This window comes from Rhyacophila brunnea, unplaced genomic scaffold (assembly GCF_057557595.1).
Source record: "Rhyacophila brunnea isolate RB1 unplaced genomic scaffold, BYU_Rbru_1.0 scaffold_17, whole genome shotgun sequence".
In the NCBI taxonomy this organism is placed as follows: Eukaryota; Metazoa; Arthropoda; class Insecta; order Trichoptera; family Rhyacophilidae; genus Rhyacophila; species Rhyacophila brunnea.
Genome location: NW_028232827.1, coordinates 752374 through 772546, shown reverse-complemented (window position 1 = coordinate 772546; position 20173 = coordinate 752374). Strand labels below are relative to the sequence as shown.

At 32.2% G+C, this 20173-nt stretch overlaps 1 protein-coding gene across 1 annotated transcript in view; it reads right to left on the bottom strand.

The window, feature by feature from the left end:
* LOC147073522 (serine protease persephone-like) overlaps positions 1 to 20173 on the bottom strand; it is a 41328-nt gene that overhangs the window by 6753 nt on the left and 14402 nt on the right. Inside the window, exons 2-5 of the mRNA XM_085944242.1 lie at positions 13659 to 13734; positions 12909 to 13006; positions 5555 to 5683; positions 950 to 1041 (exon numbers count right to left, since the gene is read on the bottom strand). Of these exons, the coding sequence (XP_085800368.1) occupies positions 950 to 1041; positions 5555 to 5683; positions 12909 to 13006; positions 13659 to 13734 (395 nt within the window). The remainder of the gene's footprint in view (positions 1 to 949; positions 1042 to 5554; positions 5684 to 12908; positions 13007 to 13658; positions 13735 to 20173) is intronic.

Sequence of the window (20173 nt, the reverse complement as noted above, 5' to 3'; positions counted from 1 at the left end):
AAAGCAGTTATCAGGTTATGCCCAAACAACATCGAGTTATATTATTACAATACGTAAATTTCATCGATTCCTCAACTTTATTAGTGTTTTTGAATCAGTTGATATATAAATATACATATTATAATTTATAGTCAGTCTATCTTGTAAGCCTCAAAAATATTAAATGTATTTTTTGAGAATATAAGGACACTGATGTTTTAAATATATTTAGAAATTAAAAAAAAATAGATAGGTAGAAACAACGAATTTTTTTCTGTAAAGGGACAACAATTATTTTGTTGTGTAGACACGATTTACGTGGCTTTGTATATTGTTTTTTTTTTTAATGAGTATACGTGTTAAGGATACAAAAATCTTACACAGATATAGATATTTGAATATTTCAATACAAAATGTGAAGGTATTCAAATATAGAACGACGATACTATGTTTGTTCGTGCTTAGATAAAAATGTGTTTTCAGGCAAGCGGCTTCACCGGCTCAGATAGTCCACGACGAGGCTCGGCACAGTCAATATGCACACTTACAATTATTCATACAAAGTTGTCCTGCGTTGTAACTCATACGTTGATAAAAATGGACATCTTGTATAACCAAACCAAATAAAAGATATCAAATATCTATACGTGTTTCACTGGTGACCTATCAAAACAATTCTACAATCATTTTAGTCATCAATTGGCTGGAAAAACTGGCGATTATCGGCTTTTCTGCTTGAACTCTCAGGCTGCATTTAAGACTGAATTAGATAATTTTGATCTAGACTATATGTGGTTCCAGCAAGATGGTTGAACATGCCATACAGGTCATGACACAATCAACTTACTGAGAGTTAAATTAAATAATTATATATATCTTATTTGACAACGTATATAAGTGAACTTTATGTATTATTCTGAAATATTACATTACAATATATCGCTATAGAATTGTTTTAAGGCATGCTTACCACGTGAGGAAACTCTCCTGGTTCTGCCTCCTTTCCAGCCAAGATTTTGGAGCCTAATGACAGTGGTACATTCTCTGCATAGGCCTCACAAGCTGTAAAGAAAAAAAAATATGATGATTATCACTATAGATCTGCGGTTCTCATGTGCGGCCACCAGAGGATTTTGCTGTGGCCACCATCATTTTCAGTATTTAATTAAATTAACTGGGCTAACGTTAAATATGCGTTATTGGAAATGAGTCATGGCCAAGTACTTAAAAACCATTTTAATAATACCACAGTTGAAAAGTTTTGGTTGAAGTTATATGTTAATAAGAATCAAGTCAATTCAAAGAATTGGCAACAATAATTATTGCTTTATTAATATTGTCAATTGTTTCTACTACTGTATACTGTGAAAGATCATTCAGTGTAATGCACTTCATAAAAAAACAAATATTGAAGCCAGTTGACAGCTGATGTATACTTAGAAGCAACCATGCGGCGGCTCGCATTGGAAGAAAGGAGTACTTATTGAGGAATTTCCATTTGCATTATTTTAAAATAAATATGGGTACAGTTCGGTTATGAGGAATACAGCGGAAAATACATTTTGAAAATACCCGATATACTGGATTATTTGTTAGTTTGGGTTAGTTTAGGTTAGGTTGGGTTAGGTTAGGTTAACCTAACAAATAATTCGGTATATCGGCTATTTTCAAAATGTGTTTTCCGCTGTATTCCTCATAACCGAACTGTACTCAAATGTTCAAAAATGTCTTTTATTAAATGGCCTTGTCTATAAAGAAGTTGACCCATTTTTTAAGTAAATATTTTTTTCAATCACAACAAAAGTGAAATTTGGTGCGGCCACCAGACGTTTTCATAGAATTGTCAATGTCAATTGTACAGCCACAATTAAATTTCACGTGAGAACCACTGCTATAGATGTAAAATTATCATACATCCAATATAAATATGTCAATACAATACATACAAATAATCTGGGAATGTCCTAGAATGTGTATGAGAACTGGTCAAGTGTTCGACAAGTGTAATGTAAATTTTTATTCAGTGGTGTCCTGAAAGATGAAATCAGATTAATAATTGTAGCAAATGATCCAACCGTGAATAAATTAAAATTCTATTTAATCGTGCCATTATCGCAGTGATGGTTCAATCAACTTTCAACCCAACATACTCGTGACATTTTTTTTAATGATATATTTTCATTCATTGAATGCTTTGTTTTATTACGAATATCGTTTCATTTTCCACGAAACAGACCTCAATACACCTACATTTAATAGGAATTTTATTTGTTATTGTTGGACTAATTTATTTATGTAATAAATATTAAATAATATATAATTATTATTAGAAAAAAAATGCGGTAGGGACACACGTAATCGTTTAACCGCAATAGTATTTCCTAAAAAAAATGCAGTAGTTTCCTTAATAATTTACGCATTCACACGCTACAATCAAAAATATACAGTAGGTACCTAAAAATCCATTCATTCATGAATTCCGTCAGAAATAAATAGTATTGATTGTAAAAAACCACAGAGAAGAAAATAAGAAAGAAAACCAATAATATAACATGAAAAATACTTTATAATATAAAAGATAAGCTGTGACGTTTTTCTGATGTTTCTCTATCACAACCAGTGGCGGCCGGTAATTTTTTGGATTGTAATTTTTGAGGGTGCGCTCGAAACCTACCTTATTGAAAAATGAAATCAATTCGGCATTATTTTTGATTTGACAAAACGTTATTGACATTTGGGAAATTACCTGTATATTTTATATTTTTAATAAAACATGTTGCGAGTTACTTAAATCTTTATTGGATTAGTTTTAAGAAACGAATGCATCTCTTATAGTAGATAAATACCTCTTACTTTTTATATAAGCCATCTCATTCTATATAAGTACATTATCTTTAGCAATTTGTACACTGCATGAATAATGATTATTATTAATCTGAACTTTGTGAAATAGTATTAAGATTTATTAGTTTATCACTAGAATTCATGAATTAATAATTTTCTATACCTATTATAAATAACCGACATCATTTCGCGCTTAGTCAACACACAGGATAATGAAATATTAATTTTTCCAGAATTGCGGTAGGTACCAAAATTATTTTTATCTTCACTGATTTAATTTGCAGTACACATAAATCAAAATATCTTACCGACATTCTATTATATTTCTTACCCATTTTAAATTTAGAAAATAATGAATTTTATTGTATTTAGTTTAACAGGCATTTTACACACGAGATTGCTAAATATTATACTAAACATAATTTGAGCGTGAACAGTAAGTCGCAGCGTCTATAATAACAAACCATAATTCAAATCCATAATTGCTCTCTACTCAGAACAATATTATGTCATTTTACCCGGTCGGCGCACGATATTCTGGAACTTACGCATGGCGAAAACTATTAGCACGGTTTAAGTTGTTTTTTAATGGCTTTAGTTCATACTAAGCTTTGGGTTCATTTTAAGTAAACAAAATATATTGCCGGGGCGCAAACGATTTCAGTGAGGATGACGTATACGGTACATAGTGCCTGTATTATCGCCGATTGGGAATGTGGGCACATCGGTTTATGGTTTGCATTACAATAAGTGAGCGATAATATTAAAAACCTATGAAGAAAAAATATCATTTACGATGTTGAACGATGTTTCATAGCAATGCAAGCAGTGCAGTGCACTTGTATGATGTTAGACCAGCCGCCGCTGATCACAACTATACAAGTTTAGTAAATGCTATGTTGTATTTGGGAGTTACATGTAAATTGTACGTAAAAAATTTCACCCTAGCACAGTGAGCTTTCTATCGGAAAGAGATGACCGTATACTATACGGTTTACAAATTTATTTGATTCAATTTTCATGGCTGATTTTGGCAAAATTCATTAATTTAAGTATGAAAACCTAACCTAACCTAACAAATAATCCAGAATATCGGCTGTTTTCAAAATTTGTTTGCTGCTGGCTTCCTGTAAAAGTGTAAACTGACAAGAACCGTGTTTTATTTAGACATGAGTTTAATCTCAGTACTATACGATCCAAGGAGGTTGGATAGTCTTTAATATACGGCCATATATCTCCGATACAACTTTTCACGGTGAAGTGTAATACGGCGAACTGCATACGTACAAATTTCCTGACACGGTATTCGGGGACGGTCTGATACTCCAAATATACAAACATACATACCTATTAAATTTCTTCTAAAAATCTTATTTGTTAAACGGTAGCAATCTGAAACCGGCACTATTAGATTATTCATAAATTATTGTTTTTATTTAATAAAAACAACAATACAATGCAGTTCCACCATGAATTGACAATTAACAAAATAAAAGAAATTATCCATGAAGTTTAGCATCCATACTTTCATGCCATAGAAATAATTTAGAGAACATAATAATATGATATAATATAATATTAAGTAGATATTATAAGATGTGAATCAATACTATTATTATATAATATGATTTAATGTAAGTCAACTAACCAAATTCCGACAGTAATAATATGTTATATTGCAAGGGATGTTTTTTCTATCAATATATCTTTTAGATTAAGTACCGATTATAGATTAGATGTTTTGTGTGATTTTAAAGAGTAGGTATGTTCGCACAACGTTGTGATGTATATCATGAGGTCAATAGTTATGATGCTTTTGTGTAAAATCTATTGATTAGGGGGACTCTCCCCTAATTGTTGCCCGTGTGAATAATATATTGAACAACAAATGTGTATTCCAGATCCAACCTATATATTAAGCATATAGCCAATATAATGGAACTATTGTGTCAGTTCTCATACTGTTAAGTTAAGTTAATTTTATTATTATGTATTATTGTTTATGTATATATTATTATGTAATATGCTAAATACATGGTTATACAATTGCTGACTGGTCAAATTTATCATTGATCCAGGTTTATATTTTTATATTGAGGATATGAGGCGTCTAATTCCAAAAAGCGATAAGTCCACATTTGGTCAAAATCGAGAAAAAAAACGCACGTATTCTTTGTATAATTTTACAAAATATGTATTGATCTATAAATTCCAAAACGCGACATAACCCTACGAAAAAAAATATTTTAATTTTTTTCGCGCGTGTTTAAGTCAATCAATAAGGGAACGTTCAATATTGAAAAGGGCGTCTCCCATGCTGTAGTATCTGGTAAACTCATGACAGTGCCACGGAAATATGTGCCTTATGCGGAGTAAATTAAAAAGTGAGGTACAAATAGCGCTACGTCCAATTTTATTTTGCCTATATTTATTACATTTGAGAGTTTATCGGCTGAAACAAATTGCCATTTGGTTCTAATTTCGACATAGAATACAACGGAAAAAATAATCTCACGTTAAAACAAATAATTGAAGCTTGAAACATAAAAACGTTGTTTCTCGAAAATATTGAATTGTGGACTTGTCGCTTTTTGTAATTAGAGCGTCATATGTATTTAGTGGGTCACACATTGGTTTGCTATTAATAACAATACTTTTATATAACTTGTAGATAAAATCATAGATAACTGATAGTTATAGATGTGATATCTGAATACTTAATGCATCTTACCTTTGACAGATTTTCTCTTATGGTTGTTTGACACTGGGTATTGTTGAGGTATTACTGGACGCCTGTTCAGGTCGTGATAGTTGGGTTGGTTGAATCTTGTTGAAGGACTGCTTTCCTTATCTTGTTTAGCTGAAAATAAATTTAAATAGTTTGATTATTATAAAAAATCATAATTGACCAAAACTAAATATTTCAAAATTACAACATGCCTACTTAAAGGTTGTGAATATTTTTTTTTTCTATCTGTGATCTTGAATAAAATTGAAAACGACAGAATTAAAAAGACATATCGCGTTGACTAAAAAACGTTGCATTAAGTATGGAGTATAAGAATGTATATTTTAAAAAACCTATATATTACAAATAAACTCATATTTTTGACTGTTCTGATAAGTGCTTTTAGTCGTTGACTCAATAATTCATATTTTTTACTAAAATCTCTACGCTTATCTGAGATACCTACTTACAATTATGTTATTTATTTATTTAAAAAAAGGCACGTAGAGTACATAACAAATTATCAATTCAGGACGTTCACAACATGACATTTAGAATAAAAGAACAAGTAAAACGATTAGAGAAAAAACAACAAAGTAAAAAATAATTTTATAGAAAAGAGAATAGAATTATGACAAATGAAAGTCGATAAGTGTTGTAATAAAATTAGTAAAAATAAATGATAATATTTCGAACTTAATTTAGAATTGATTGATTCCGGCGTTCTAAAAATTACTACTCGATAAAAATATTTAAAAAAAATCCTAAGTTAATAGTTAAAAATTCTCAATAATAACGTAAAAAATCATATAGTAGCGATGGAGTGGTGAGGTGAGGTGCGCGTAAAAGTGTGCGCATTTATATCGAGCTTTTAGTCGTACGAGATACTAACGTGCGTGCCTAAATGAACTTGCTTTTCCCTCCACCACCCGCCACGTCTCCACACCTGCTATGCAGGCGTATACCGTAGCGTAACGAACGATAGGCGCTGTTCAAATTTGTGCCGAAAGTGTCCCAGGAGCAAATTCCCAAGACCTTGGTTGGCGTGCACTAGAGTGTGCGTGATCCCTACTTCCATATTATACTGTATGTGTATTACGGTGAATTCTCGATGAGAAAAGACCTTCTCGTTCGCCGTATAATGCCGCAAAATTTTAAAAAGCTGAGAAATTTTCCCTCGTAGATACCAAGTCGCAATGGCCGACCGGTCCAACTGAGGGTCGGACCGACTTGAGAATCTCTTCCCTTTCAACCGACTTATGGGGACACTCCCAGAGGATGTGGTCGGCATCCTGCAATTCGCCACATAAGCAAGTCGGTGATTCTATTAGGCCAAGCTGACAGAGCTTGGAGGTAAAATCACTGTGTCCGGTTAATAACTGAAAAATCCAATCTTCTAGAGTCCATCTGGTTATCTCCATGCGCCACTTTATATTACGAAAAAAACAAATGCGTTTGTCTGCCCTTGGAAGAAGTGGTCCATCGCCTCTGCCACGCACGCAGCGCCGTGTCATACGCCAGGTCATGTACATGTCGCCTAAATGAACTGATTGTAAATTCATAGAATTTCTAAAAATTCTAGGACGCTTCTAAACCAAACCATCTAATTTTCGAATTAGCTTTTTTTAAAATTCCATTTGCTTTGCCATTATTTATTTTCGAATTTCCAGCGGATGAAATCGCCAGTAATTGCCTATTGTTAGCGAGGAAATAAATTAGAATAACAACAATATATTCCTTATCCCCACTAACAATAATTAATAATGAATCTATCTTTTTTCGGAAATAATATTTTTTCGAATATAGAAGCTATAAATATTTTTGTATCTATGTCGACAAATTTAATTTTTCCGGTTTTGATGTTGCAAAGGTCAACGATTTTTATATGTATATTATTGTAAAGCCACAGTACAAGTTATCAATTTATATGGCAAACATGGTCTCATAATAGGAACTGGTTTTAAAACTACTTTAAAAAAATAAGAGAAATTAGGGTAGCAGCAATGATGTCCCATGTGGCTAAAAATACAAGTAGATTTTAGTCGACAAAATTTTCACATGTGGCGCTAATAATAAATCTGTACGGTGCGAATTGATCCAAAAATTTGAGAATAATAGCGCCTGTATACGTGCATGGATTCACATGCACCAATAGTTTGTATTTTAAACTATCGCGATAATAACTGCTTACACGTAAAAGTGCTGACTGTCTCGCCAATATCATTTTTCGCTGTTGTCATTGTATGGTACTATTTGGCAGGTCGTGAAAATCGGTTAACCTCAAAATGAGTCTCTGCGCGGTGTATTTCATTTTTTTATCGGCAGGTTCGCCACTATTGTTCTACCGTGCAGGCGCAGATATCGGCACAGTCCGATTGTAGCGTGAAAATTCAGGAGCTTCTGAATTTGATCTTCTTTGATCCATGCATAAACTATTGCAATTTGCACGATAATACGTGTTTTACGTGTATTACGTGGGTGTACTACCCTCCACGTTACCTTGCAATTTGGAATAGATTTTTTTGAATTATTTTGAATTATTTGATGAAATCAGCCAATCAGGCGCCTGGCATTTACTAATTGTACACTAATACACAGTGCGTATTATACACAAATCTTGTCACTGTATGCAATTGCAAAGTTACGTGGAATAAACTCTACTGTTAGCAATAAATCCATGCACGTGTAAACGGGGTATAAGTTTGCCCATCTCACTAATTGATATTTTTCAGGGCGTTTTGGAAGATTATTTAGATAACAACGGCGGCATGAAGCGATTTTTTTAATCCTTACAGCGCTGACGGCACAGCTGTTGTGTCCTCATTAGGTGGTCATTAGATATAATTAGCATGTTATTTAAATGTGGTAATTAAATAGTAATTAAATGTTCCGCGGTAAAGCGGTTAAAAACCAATGTCATAATTGATTTCGTCGTGTAAATTATTCGTTGAATAAAAGAAATTACTTAATTATTTTGATTCTTCGTTTGTGATTGGTTATAAAATAACCTTCAAAGATTTGATAAATAAACAAATAAATAATTTAAAAAATACTTAACGCATTCGCTGCTGAAGAGATAATGAGATTTTAATTGCCCCCTTTAAAATGCACGTTAATTACATCGATCAGCCGCCTGGTCATTACGCGCCGTGTGCGTCTTCCGCGTCCAAAGTTTTAATACACTGAACTATAATACCTGTCTATCTTTCGAAAGAAAATATATTTTGTTTTTAATAATAAAATATTTGTGATTGAAAACAGAGTCTCGATAGCCTACTATTTTTAGTATTTCATTTAATAATGTTTCAGTTGTTTTCCATTATTTGGTCATAATATGATTGTAAAAATTTTGAGTCCAGTGAGCAAAAATCTTTTACAAGGCCCACTGGACAACCTCTGTTTTAAACAATGAATTTTTTATATGTCTACATGTTATATGTCTACATGTTACATGTCTAGTTCTTTGTAGCATTGTATAAAAATAGAATTTAAAATACATTTAAAATAAATTGGGAACAATAGTGTCATGAAAAGACGAAGCATTAAAAATAATAGCAGACATTTTTTTCATTTTCAAATTCCAGCATGTTTACGTCTATAAATTTCAATATTTAATAAATTTACATTCTGAAGCTACAAAATTAAAAAAAAAAAAACTAGCTTATTTTGCAGAATCTTTTATTTGATTGGTGATTTAGTATGTAGATACAATGTTTCTATGGAAACTAGACGTTTTTACGATGGTTGTTTTATCCACGAGGCCATTTAGGTATATAAAACACGTTTTAAAACATTTAAAATTGGTGTATTGTAATAATATGATAATAACCGAAATAAACAAAGTCATAAGTAACAAGTCTTTCTACAGTGGTCAATATTTTTAAAAGATTTCATGAAAGATAAAACCCCAAGGGGTGCTATTTATTGTGTACACCATTCACCTGACGTCACTGGTATATTGTATGAAAACCAGAAGATTTTCTTAGCTTAGAATTTTTATAACTCCCCAATTTATATCAGATTAGTTTTTTTGAGAACCTCTTTTTATTCTTATTTGAAGTTTATCAAAAGAAGTAGTATAATAGAAAATAAGTAAAATAAAGATACATTTTTGGCGGGAGACGGAAGGTCGTTGTTTGCTTGGGATGAGAGTTTATTGGTTGATACAAGAATACACTGAATACAATAATAAGAATGGTAACGTGAGATTATTATTGCGTGGTAATGATGTACTAGTAAGATCGAGATGATTAAGATATTACTACGTCGAGTGAAGGACTAGTGACAATAGTAGTACGTCTCGTGACGGACTCGATGTGTTGAGTGAGAATTTATTGATTGTCCTTCTTATTTATATTAATGGTCGTAATTACCAATCAAAACAAATACTACTGATCTAGTTATGATTGAAGAAATGCTGACAATTATTATTGCTCTAATGTTTTGTTTTAACAATAAAATCTACAAATTGCAGTGTGTCATTCATTCAATGCTGAGTAGTGTGATTGCTACACATTCTTACCTATATTCTTTGTATAATAGTATATGTAATAATTAATGACATACCTTTTTATATCTAAAGAAATCTCTAAAAGACTTCTATACGATTAAAAAAATGGATTCATGTTGTTATTACCAATAGGAATATTATTTACTTCCTAATACAAAATCCAAGCGAGGAAAAACAAATGAAATACGCAATATAAATAGTACATAAATTTGTTAAATAAATTACGTAGTGTCTATGATATAATAATAAATAAATAAACATTTAAATATTGTAATCGATCGCTGTTAGTATGTGTTCATGTCCCATTTAGTTTTAATTAAATTATTAAGTTTTTGTCCTTCATTACACATATCCAGCTATATTTCTGGACATCTTATGGTTCAATTAATATATTATGACTACGTCATGCACTGTCACATGCTGTTAGGCGACAAATTTAGTCTATGGCTTCGTCATTTCATAGAATATTTTGAATGATCACTATCTCTATAAATTCAATGATGGAAAGTGCCAACTCTAGTATATTAGTATTTTTAATTATTCTTTACGCTAATTTCAATTGATTTTAACAGTTTCTAAGTGTGCATACGTTAAAATGACTTGCAATATTGCATCCATAGATAATATTTTGAACAGAAACCAACTTGCAGACTATAGATAATAGACAATATTTTTATAGATAATACATAGTGCCAACCACTAAAAACAGAAAACACACGAACCGAAAATATGTAGGCATGTATAAAATGATAAAAAAATGTTTATTGAGTCATGCGGGTGTCGATGCAGCGCGGTACGCGTGAGGTGGCCGTATTATTGTTCTGGTGATTTCGGCAGATTTCGCCAAGTGACAATGTTCGTTTAAAGAATAAAATGTGATTCGGGATGGGAACATCGGTCTGATAACATTTTCAATACTAAATACGACATTACATATTTTTTACCCGTAGCAGCCGCTTACATCAAATCAAATCAAATCAAATCAAATTTATTTATTTTACATATAATGAACATAACAAATTATAAATTCAAAGCGTTCACGACATGACATAAAATAAGTGTTAATAATAAAAAAAAAAAAAAAATACAGAGAAAAAGTAATAAAATAAGAAAATAAATTAAATAAGTAACAAAATAAAAGTAGATGGAAGCACACAGAGTGAACTTTGATAAACCCTATCTTAAAAACTTATAAAACAACGTCCACCTAAATTCACCCTCACGTAAGTGGAATATATCAATATCCGAAGCGATTTCATTAAGCATGGTTACTGCCCTCCCAATTGGCATTACTAATGGCAGGTTAGTTCTGCACCGTGGGAGAACAAACAACGCATGCCCTCGATTCCTAAGGTAATTATCAGAGACACACAAGCCAATACCACCAAGAATGGCAGAGTTCACATTTACGCCGCGTATAAGTCTGAAAAAATATGTAGCTAAATAAAGATCCCTTCTAAATTTTAAGCTACAGTATGTAAGCATCCCTAAGAGAAAATCAGTCGGATAGAGCCACGGATAATATCCATACAACCGAAAGTAAAGGAGTCGTAAAAATTTCTTTTGGACTCTCTCCACCATAAGGCCGTACTTCAACTGATGCGGGGCCCAAACGATAGACCCACTCTCAAGTCTGCTTCTAACTAAGGAGTTATAGAGAATTTTTAATACCGTAACATCCGAAAAGACCCGGGAAGTACGCAAGACAAAGCCCAACATCTTTAGCGCCTTTTTACAAATGGTATCTATATGACCACTAAACGTCAGTTTACCGTCAAATGTAATTCCAAGATCTCTTACAGATGCTATTCGCGAGAGAACTCTGCCATGCATCGAGTACTGGAAAAACAATACTCGTGAGGCTTTAGTAAACGATAAAACATTGCATTTATCAATATTGAAGTCCAGTTTGTTACGCCTGCCCCAATCTAATATATTATCTATATCAAGTTGAAGTTGACGACAATCGTCCAAGGTGACAACTTCCATGAAGAGTTTCAAGTCGTCAGCAAACAACAAAAACATAGCACTTTTAATTACCAATGCTATGTCATTTATAAAAATCGTGAACAGCAATGGCCCTAAGTTTGAGCCCTGGGGGACACCAGAAAATGTGTAAAAGGTCTGTGACTGATAAAGGCCGTACGAAACGTATTGTTGACGGTTCCTAAAATAACTCCCGAATAGCTTTAGAAATCGATCCGACAATCCAATAAGTTGGAGTTTTTCCATTAGAATATCGTGATCGACTCTGTCAAATGCCTTCGAGAAATCATTGTAAGAACAGTCAACCTGGCTGCCTCTATCTAGTACTGACGACACATAATCAGTGAATACCATCAGGTTGGTTTCCGTTGATCGGCCTGCTCTAAATCCATGCTGTTCATTCATTATAAATGACTCAATTTTTGGAGAAATCATGCTGTGCATGATCATCTCCAGAACTTTTGCTGGTGTAGAGAGAACAGCTACCGGCCTGTAGTTTTCTACTGACGACTCTGTACCACTCTTATGAATTGGAGTCACCTTCGACATCTTCCATAATTCCGGAAAGATACCTGTCTCCATTGTAAGATTATATATATATGCAAGTGGGCCTTTGACAAAATCAACACACCCTTTTAAAAAAAATGTAGGGACGTTATCCGGTCCCAAAGAGCGCGTATTCTTAAGTTTTTTAATAAATCGAAACACGTCACCTTCATCAATTGGGAAGATGTCAACGGATTGGGCACCGCACGATCGTTTTCTTGACGTTGAGGCGACATCATATATCATATCACATAATATCACAATATAAAATTAGTGAAAACGGTGTTAAGTATTATAATAATATGGATAACTTACGAATTTTATTGTCTTGAGAGTTTGAGCAGCATACGATTTCTACAGTATCTCTGAATCCACACGATTCTCGAACAGGGTTGATACGTGCCTTCAGTTGACTGTAAAATAAAAACACTTTTTGTAATTTTTACTAATTCAAAGTGCGAATCATTGTTACCCGTAATATATGACTTTAGTAGTATAGAATCTGGACCACACTATGAGAAGCCAGTGCCGTACACATTGGACTATGATGATCATGGCCCCCACATCCTGAAGCGGGCCACCAGGCCACGATGTTTGGCAGCCCCACTAACCTATCACTAAGGTTAAGGGCAGTGTAATGCTCTACACGTAGTGTTTCCCAAAGGGTATTCCGCGGAACTCTAGAGTTCCGTGTAAAACAAAGGGTACCTACTCTATATATAATGTTTTAGCGACTTTTGGTAATTTTAAATAAATCCGATTGAATTGTCGGCGCTCATCATCATTGCATCATCAGCTCAAGTAACATGCGACCCTTCGCCATATTGGATCATTTAGTGAAACACACTAAAAGTATTTTCTTTTCTATTAAAGCAAATTTTTGTGTCACGTAACTGGTCGACCTAATATAATAACACCGGGCCCCAAGGCCCCTCTTTGTGGGGGCCAATGTGGGGGCCAAGGTCAATTGAGGACTCTGTATTTTCAGATATTCAGTGCCACGAGATATCAATGAGCTAGATTAGAATTAAATTTAGATTACGATTAATTATTTGAATTACTTACTCCATAATTTCTGGGCAATCGTGAACAAGCTTGCAAATACCATCGGATCCACCTGGCATTTGACAATGTCTACCAACTGAAACAAGAAAAATACATAATTAAGTACAAGATTCATGTAATAATAATATCATGGGACATCTGGCGACAGAAAACGAGCATGGAAAAAAATACAATATTTTCTTTGACCATGTCCGATCCGAAGATCAGAATATCGGTTTCCACAGGATGTTGGCCACTGGCCTAATAATATGTTGAGAAAGTGGCTAACATCCATTTATCGTAATAACAAAAATTTGTTAATACAAACCTCTACTCTTTGGAGGCCCATGTGATCCTATATGGTCAAAAAAATATGAAACACTCCTTTTTGGAATCAGTATAGCATTGAAATATTTTTGAAGTTATACTTCTTTTGGCGCGTTTGGGAAAACAGATCAGAGTGTATTTTTGGCGTGTGACGAAGTTGCGTGCGCTGATGTAACACATACATTATTATTATGGTTATATTCATTTCGGTCTTAAGGGTACATGCGCATGGTGTCATTTAGTTGGTCGTTCAATACAACCAAGTAAAAAGCACGTGTTGTAAATATAACCAATATTATGTCATAATAAATATATAAGTTAATAAACAAATTTCTGGAGACTAACATTCTACACTGTTAATTTATATTCATAAAACTTTACTTATATTGGAGTGTATATCTATTTTTAATTCTAAAGATTGTGTATCAAGATTTGAGGTTATATTTATGTGTATTTATGAGTAAAATTATGTATCAATAAATAAATAAATGTTGTGAATGTTGAGTTGGTAAATAATTCAAAAAATATATTAAAATTTGATTTTTTTATTAATTCATCATGGGCACTTCTGAATCGATTATAACCGCTTTATGGCAAAGATGAGTTTTGGTCCAATACAATAATTAAATTACAATTATCATGTGCTTTATGAGACACAGATGAATCGCATACGCTTTCATCAACCTAATCCACTGTACTATTAATAGACTCAGGTAACGGCCTATTTTGTTTTGTTACACCAAAGAACTATAACTTCTAACGCGCGTACATAAGTACACACATCGATTTTTTACTGTTGCTCAAAATATTGATATTATCATAGAGGGACATTTATTATTTTATTGTTATATTAATTATCTAAGTTCATTTTTCTCAGATTTACAATGAGTAATACTTTAGTATGGCTGTGATGTTAGAATAATAATTAGTCATGATTATATTATTATCGTAATTAATATTTATTGATTTACTTCGAAATCGTAAAAATATACGATAAGGTACTCAAAGCATGCGCCGCGGCGCCCTAGGGCGTCGTGATCAATCCCCGGGGCGTCGCAGACTCTTTTCATTGCAAATGATCGTTAGTACCTCCGATGTTTATTGCGTGATCATTTTCCTCTATCCGCAAATGAATACAAAAACACATACATATTTGTATCACAACAAATTTAATAAGTATATGGTTTTTGTACAATTTAAGGCAGTTTAGTTTAATACGGTGATGAGACTAGAAATGAGAATAAATTCTATCGAGTTGACATTTTTTTTGAAGCACTGAATATTAACAAAGCTAAAACATATTTACATAATAATATATCCATTTAATGTGTAGCGAAATAATAAAATGTAAAAATAAGTACGTACTGAATTTATGACATTTATGATAATAGTTAGTCTGGAAGGCGAATCCTCTACCTACCAGAGGCACCTAGCTGAAAAATATAAAGCTTGCAATTTGAGATAAATAAAAAGGATTTCAATTTATACATATTTATATTTTAATAAAAATCGATGTTTTTTAAAATAAATAATAAAACTATGAATTAGCTGCGGCAACTTTAACGTGAAGCGTGGCCGTTTCGAGAACTACAATACTGAGAATCTCTTTTATTTTGTTAACTGTCAATTCATGGTGGAACTGCATTATATTGTTGTTTAATTTAATAAAACGTAGTTTTTTTATAGTACTTATTCCATTTTTAATCAATAAATTAGGACCGGTTTCGTCCGCCTCAAAGGGACATTTTTAACTGAAATACTGATAATCCTTTCATAATTATATCGCAACGCCATGACAGTGGCCATGACACTTCAACTTATAATTTTCGTACTCTAGTCAAAAATCTCTTTATTATAGATACAATAGAAAACTTAATTAATTAAATTTTAATAATAAAAACGACCATATAATGATATGTAATAATAAGATTGGACCCTTTAATAAATTCACGTTTTATAACATTTTTTCTTATTAATTGTAAGTTTATTTTTCCTTTTAATGTTTTCAGATACACATTTATTGAATAATACAGTTTAAATTATTGTAAATTATTAAAAAAAATGTCTCAAATTGCAAGCTTCGTACTTTACCGCTAGGTGCCTCTGGTAGGTAGAGGAGTCGCCTTAAGGGCGGTATTTCGCCTAGGTATGTCACTGGGTAACTGTGTCTAGCAGGGAACTCAGAAATAATAGGAAATGAAATATCTAACGGATGTGAAGAAACAGGCAATCGATCTCGAGTGTGGAAGAATATGGGATATACTTAAACACGTGTAAAGAATAGGCTTGTCTTTACTTCTGATAACTGCTCTCGCTTTATCAACTGACAAATAAAAAGTTTGAAAACTACTGATATAATAGGATGTCGATATAATTAGCATAGTTGTACTAGCGATAGCTTGAGGGTATGTCTGTACTGACTTAAATTCAATAATTTATTGTATGATAATATCTTATCAATACATCGTAATATTATTGTAATATTTTTCACACGTGTGGTAATTAATTGCTTATTAAAAAGTTTACTTATCAATAAGTTATCATATTATAGAGGTGATAGTGCCAAACATCAAATTTATTGATTATAATATAATATTTAAATTGAATTATAGATATAATAATTTAAACATGAATTTTTATCTAAACATACTAACATTATTTCACTACTCAATAGGAATAGAGACTAGTCTTAAAAAGACGAGGTTTCTAGGGTCGGACGACGCCTATTCAAACTTTTTCGCGACGAATCACCGCGAGATTTTAAATTTATAAAAATTAACTGTAATTAAGTTATGTCAAATTATCATCATAGTGCCAACATACACAAAAACTCGCCCGCACCGCAGGTTACCTAAGACTAAGGTCGCCATGCACTCAAGTGTGTTTTGACTGATTTTATTGTGAATCATTCTAATGAAAAGTGCCCACGGGAGAGATGACCACAGTAGACCAACAAAAAATAAATGGCTATAATTAATAAATACTATTATTCAACAAAAATTGACACACAAGGAAGACTATGCCGCGAAGAGATCTTCACGTCCGTAGAAAGACGCCGTAGTTTTTTTTAAAGCATATAAAGTTGGCCTATTTGGCGACCAATTCGGACGGCTCGATGGGTCTAACTTGACCATATTTTCTACTTTAGTACACATTTTCTGATATTCTCAGAGGAAGGACTGTGACAACTGGATGCCAGGATAGTTGGGCGTCGCACTATCGAATGAAATATCGTTCGTTACGATTTTATACAGAAAGTAGACGAGGAATTTATCTACTACTTAGTATTTTTAATTCATTTTGGTCTTAACATAGTATTTTTTATTGCGGATTAAGAATTATTAAAAAATAAAATAACTCTTCCCGTTCGAACCTAAATATAAATATGCATAATTAAATTATTATTTACGTGTGCATATTTAAATTATCACCAAGTATTAAATAATAATGTAATAATTTAAATATAAATAATTACCTATATTATTAAATATATAATTTAAAACTGCCTATAATTCACGAACGTCTATTTATTTTCAAATTTCATTCGATCGCGTATCGCCCAGTTGTCCCGGCGCCGAATCGTCCTAGACCCCAGAGGGTATGGTTTATATGTAGGTACAACGTTTACATCATGTAGCTCTCTGTTACATGGACATAATATTACATTGACATAATTCATATGATGATATTCCTGCCATAATAGTGACAGTGTGTACATATTCTTTTTATGTTTCTTTTATTCGTTTATCTTCCTCTAACAGCCACTATTTATTACTGAGAGGTGATGGATAGGGCCCGGATTTATATGCTAGTGCATGTTTTGTTAGGGTGTATGCAGAGCTATGAGAGCTGCACAGAAATCCGTTTTGAAAGACGCAGAATCCAAAAATATTTTTTTATTGTGCATATAAATGCATATTTGAGACGTAAGAGCATATTTGAGACATTAGTGCATATTTCATAAATAAATGCATATTTTAGAACTTTTGAATGTATAGTTTTAGTTTTTTAAAAATAGTTTATCGAAATATAACTAAGTTAGGAAGGAAGATAGTTTAGATGCACTTGCATTTTTAATACCATCTCCGAGCTGTGGATTTATCAGTGGAAAAGTGAAGTCAACTCGGGCACTATTATTTAAAGTTTGCCCAAGTGGAGGTTGAGAGGTAGTTTTCGCATATAAACAAAATACTGACATATGTCTATGACTATGCGGAAAAATTTAGTGCCAGAGCATAATATTGAAAAAAGTGATGTAATTTTTTTTCGGGCAAAAAACAGAAAATAGTATTTAGGAATAGTTAAGTGTGTATTCGTTTTTGTTTTTTAAGTTATGTATGGTTTACATTGCATTTATTATTCAATAATTTGTAGGTACTTGTGAAAAAACTATTTTGAAAATTGTAATTGATTAACTTTATATTCTTTGTTTGTGTTTTTTGTTCTGATATCGTATTATGTTGAAAAATTTTTTGTCAGTAATATTGGGTAAAGTGGGTATTTACAATTTTTTCCCACAAAAAATGACAATTTTTAACTACATATTTCTTCGGTTTTAGTGCATATTTTATTGATTTTAAGTGCATACGTGCATGCATATAACCATGTTTTTTGTAGCATACAAATCCGGGCCCTAGTGATGAACAGCTAAACTGTGTTTGATATTACTGTACTGCGAAGATGGCCTTGATGATAAGAATTACATCTTTAAACAATAATTAATTTATTGCTGAGTAACTTATGACTGCTCATATTAAATTTAATAATATTATTATGCAACAAGTTTCACTAGTAATTGTTGCAAACACATTAATTATATTATATCATCCATTACTAAGCAAACAATAAGTGGTGTGGTATATTATATTCTTTAAATAAATATCCCTTATTCTATATTAAATTATGATTGGAAGAGAGGTACATGCTCATATTTCTAACAAATAAATAACATTAACCTTCCCTTTACGAAGCTAATAAATTCCTTCCAGTCCAGTGATGCCACCTTGGATAACCGTACGAGATTGACAGTAGGTACTACAGTAAGTAAATTTTAAATGCCTATTTTGACAACACAAATACCTTTAATAAGGTTTCATCATCATTTTTTACTATTTGTTTCATATATAAAATGATCAAAGGGGCATTAAAACTTAATCAAAATCATACGAGTATTTCTATAAGTCAGTGACGAAGGGTGGAGGTAGGCTGTTAGTATTTGATATAAATACAGCACACTAAACTTTGTCAGTCATACTTATTTGTGTTCATTGAACTAAGAATACAATAATTTGCAGATGGTGCTGGTTAGTTTTAAAATTTCAATTAAACCCTGCCTAACCAAACCATAATCGATAAAAAAAGATTCTTGTATCTATAAATCATCTAAAATTCTGTACAGATTAATAGCATAATTTTATGTTTAATTAAAATTTAAAAACTAACACACACTATCCACAAATTATTGTAGTCTTAGTTCAATGAAAACAAATACGTATAACTGACAACTTTTAGTGTGCACTATTTATGTAGGATCTTAACAGACTTCCATCCACCCGTCGCCACTACTATACGTTCTTACAGAGTACAAGTCATAATATTATCCTGACTGACCCCTTACTCTCATATCTCTTTCTCGCAGTTGTGTATGTCTCTCTTTGTCGCATTTACTTTAAGATCTACATCTGTTGTTCGTAATAGAATGCGACTCTCTGTTTACAATGTATATTTATAATTTATCAATTATACGTATTTACTGGATATTGTATCTTAATAATTATATGTAATATTAATGATTATAGGAATGGCCGAAATATGAAGATGATGTAATGCGTATTAACTGAAATATTTGAACTTTAATGGGCTGGGTAACCTGAAATGTGACATTACAGTAACAGCAGGTCTATTCTATACACAAGCTTGCTTTGGGTCCGCTACAGCAGCTAAATAGGGTAGGAAAGTATCGGATTATTAACACTTATTGTAACAATTACAATAAGTTAGCCGTCTGAACTATCAAAAATGTCTATCTCGGTCTAAAATTTATCACAGCCATGAGAGGTGTTGTTAAAACATAGTACTTATTTATTATAAACAATACAATTATAACTAAATCATTGTAATTGTTATAATACGTGTTAATAATTATGTTCTTTCCTTCCATGTTTAGCTGCCGTAGCGGACCGAAAGCAGCCTTGTGTATAAAATAAACC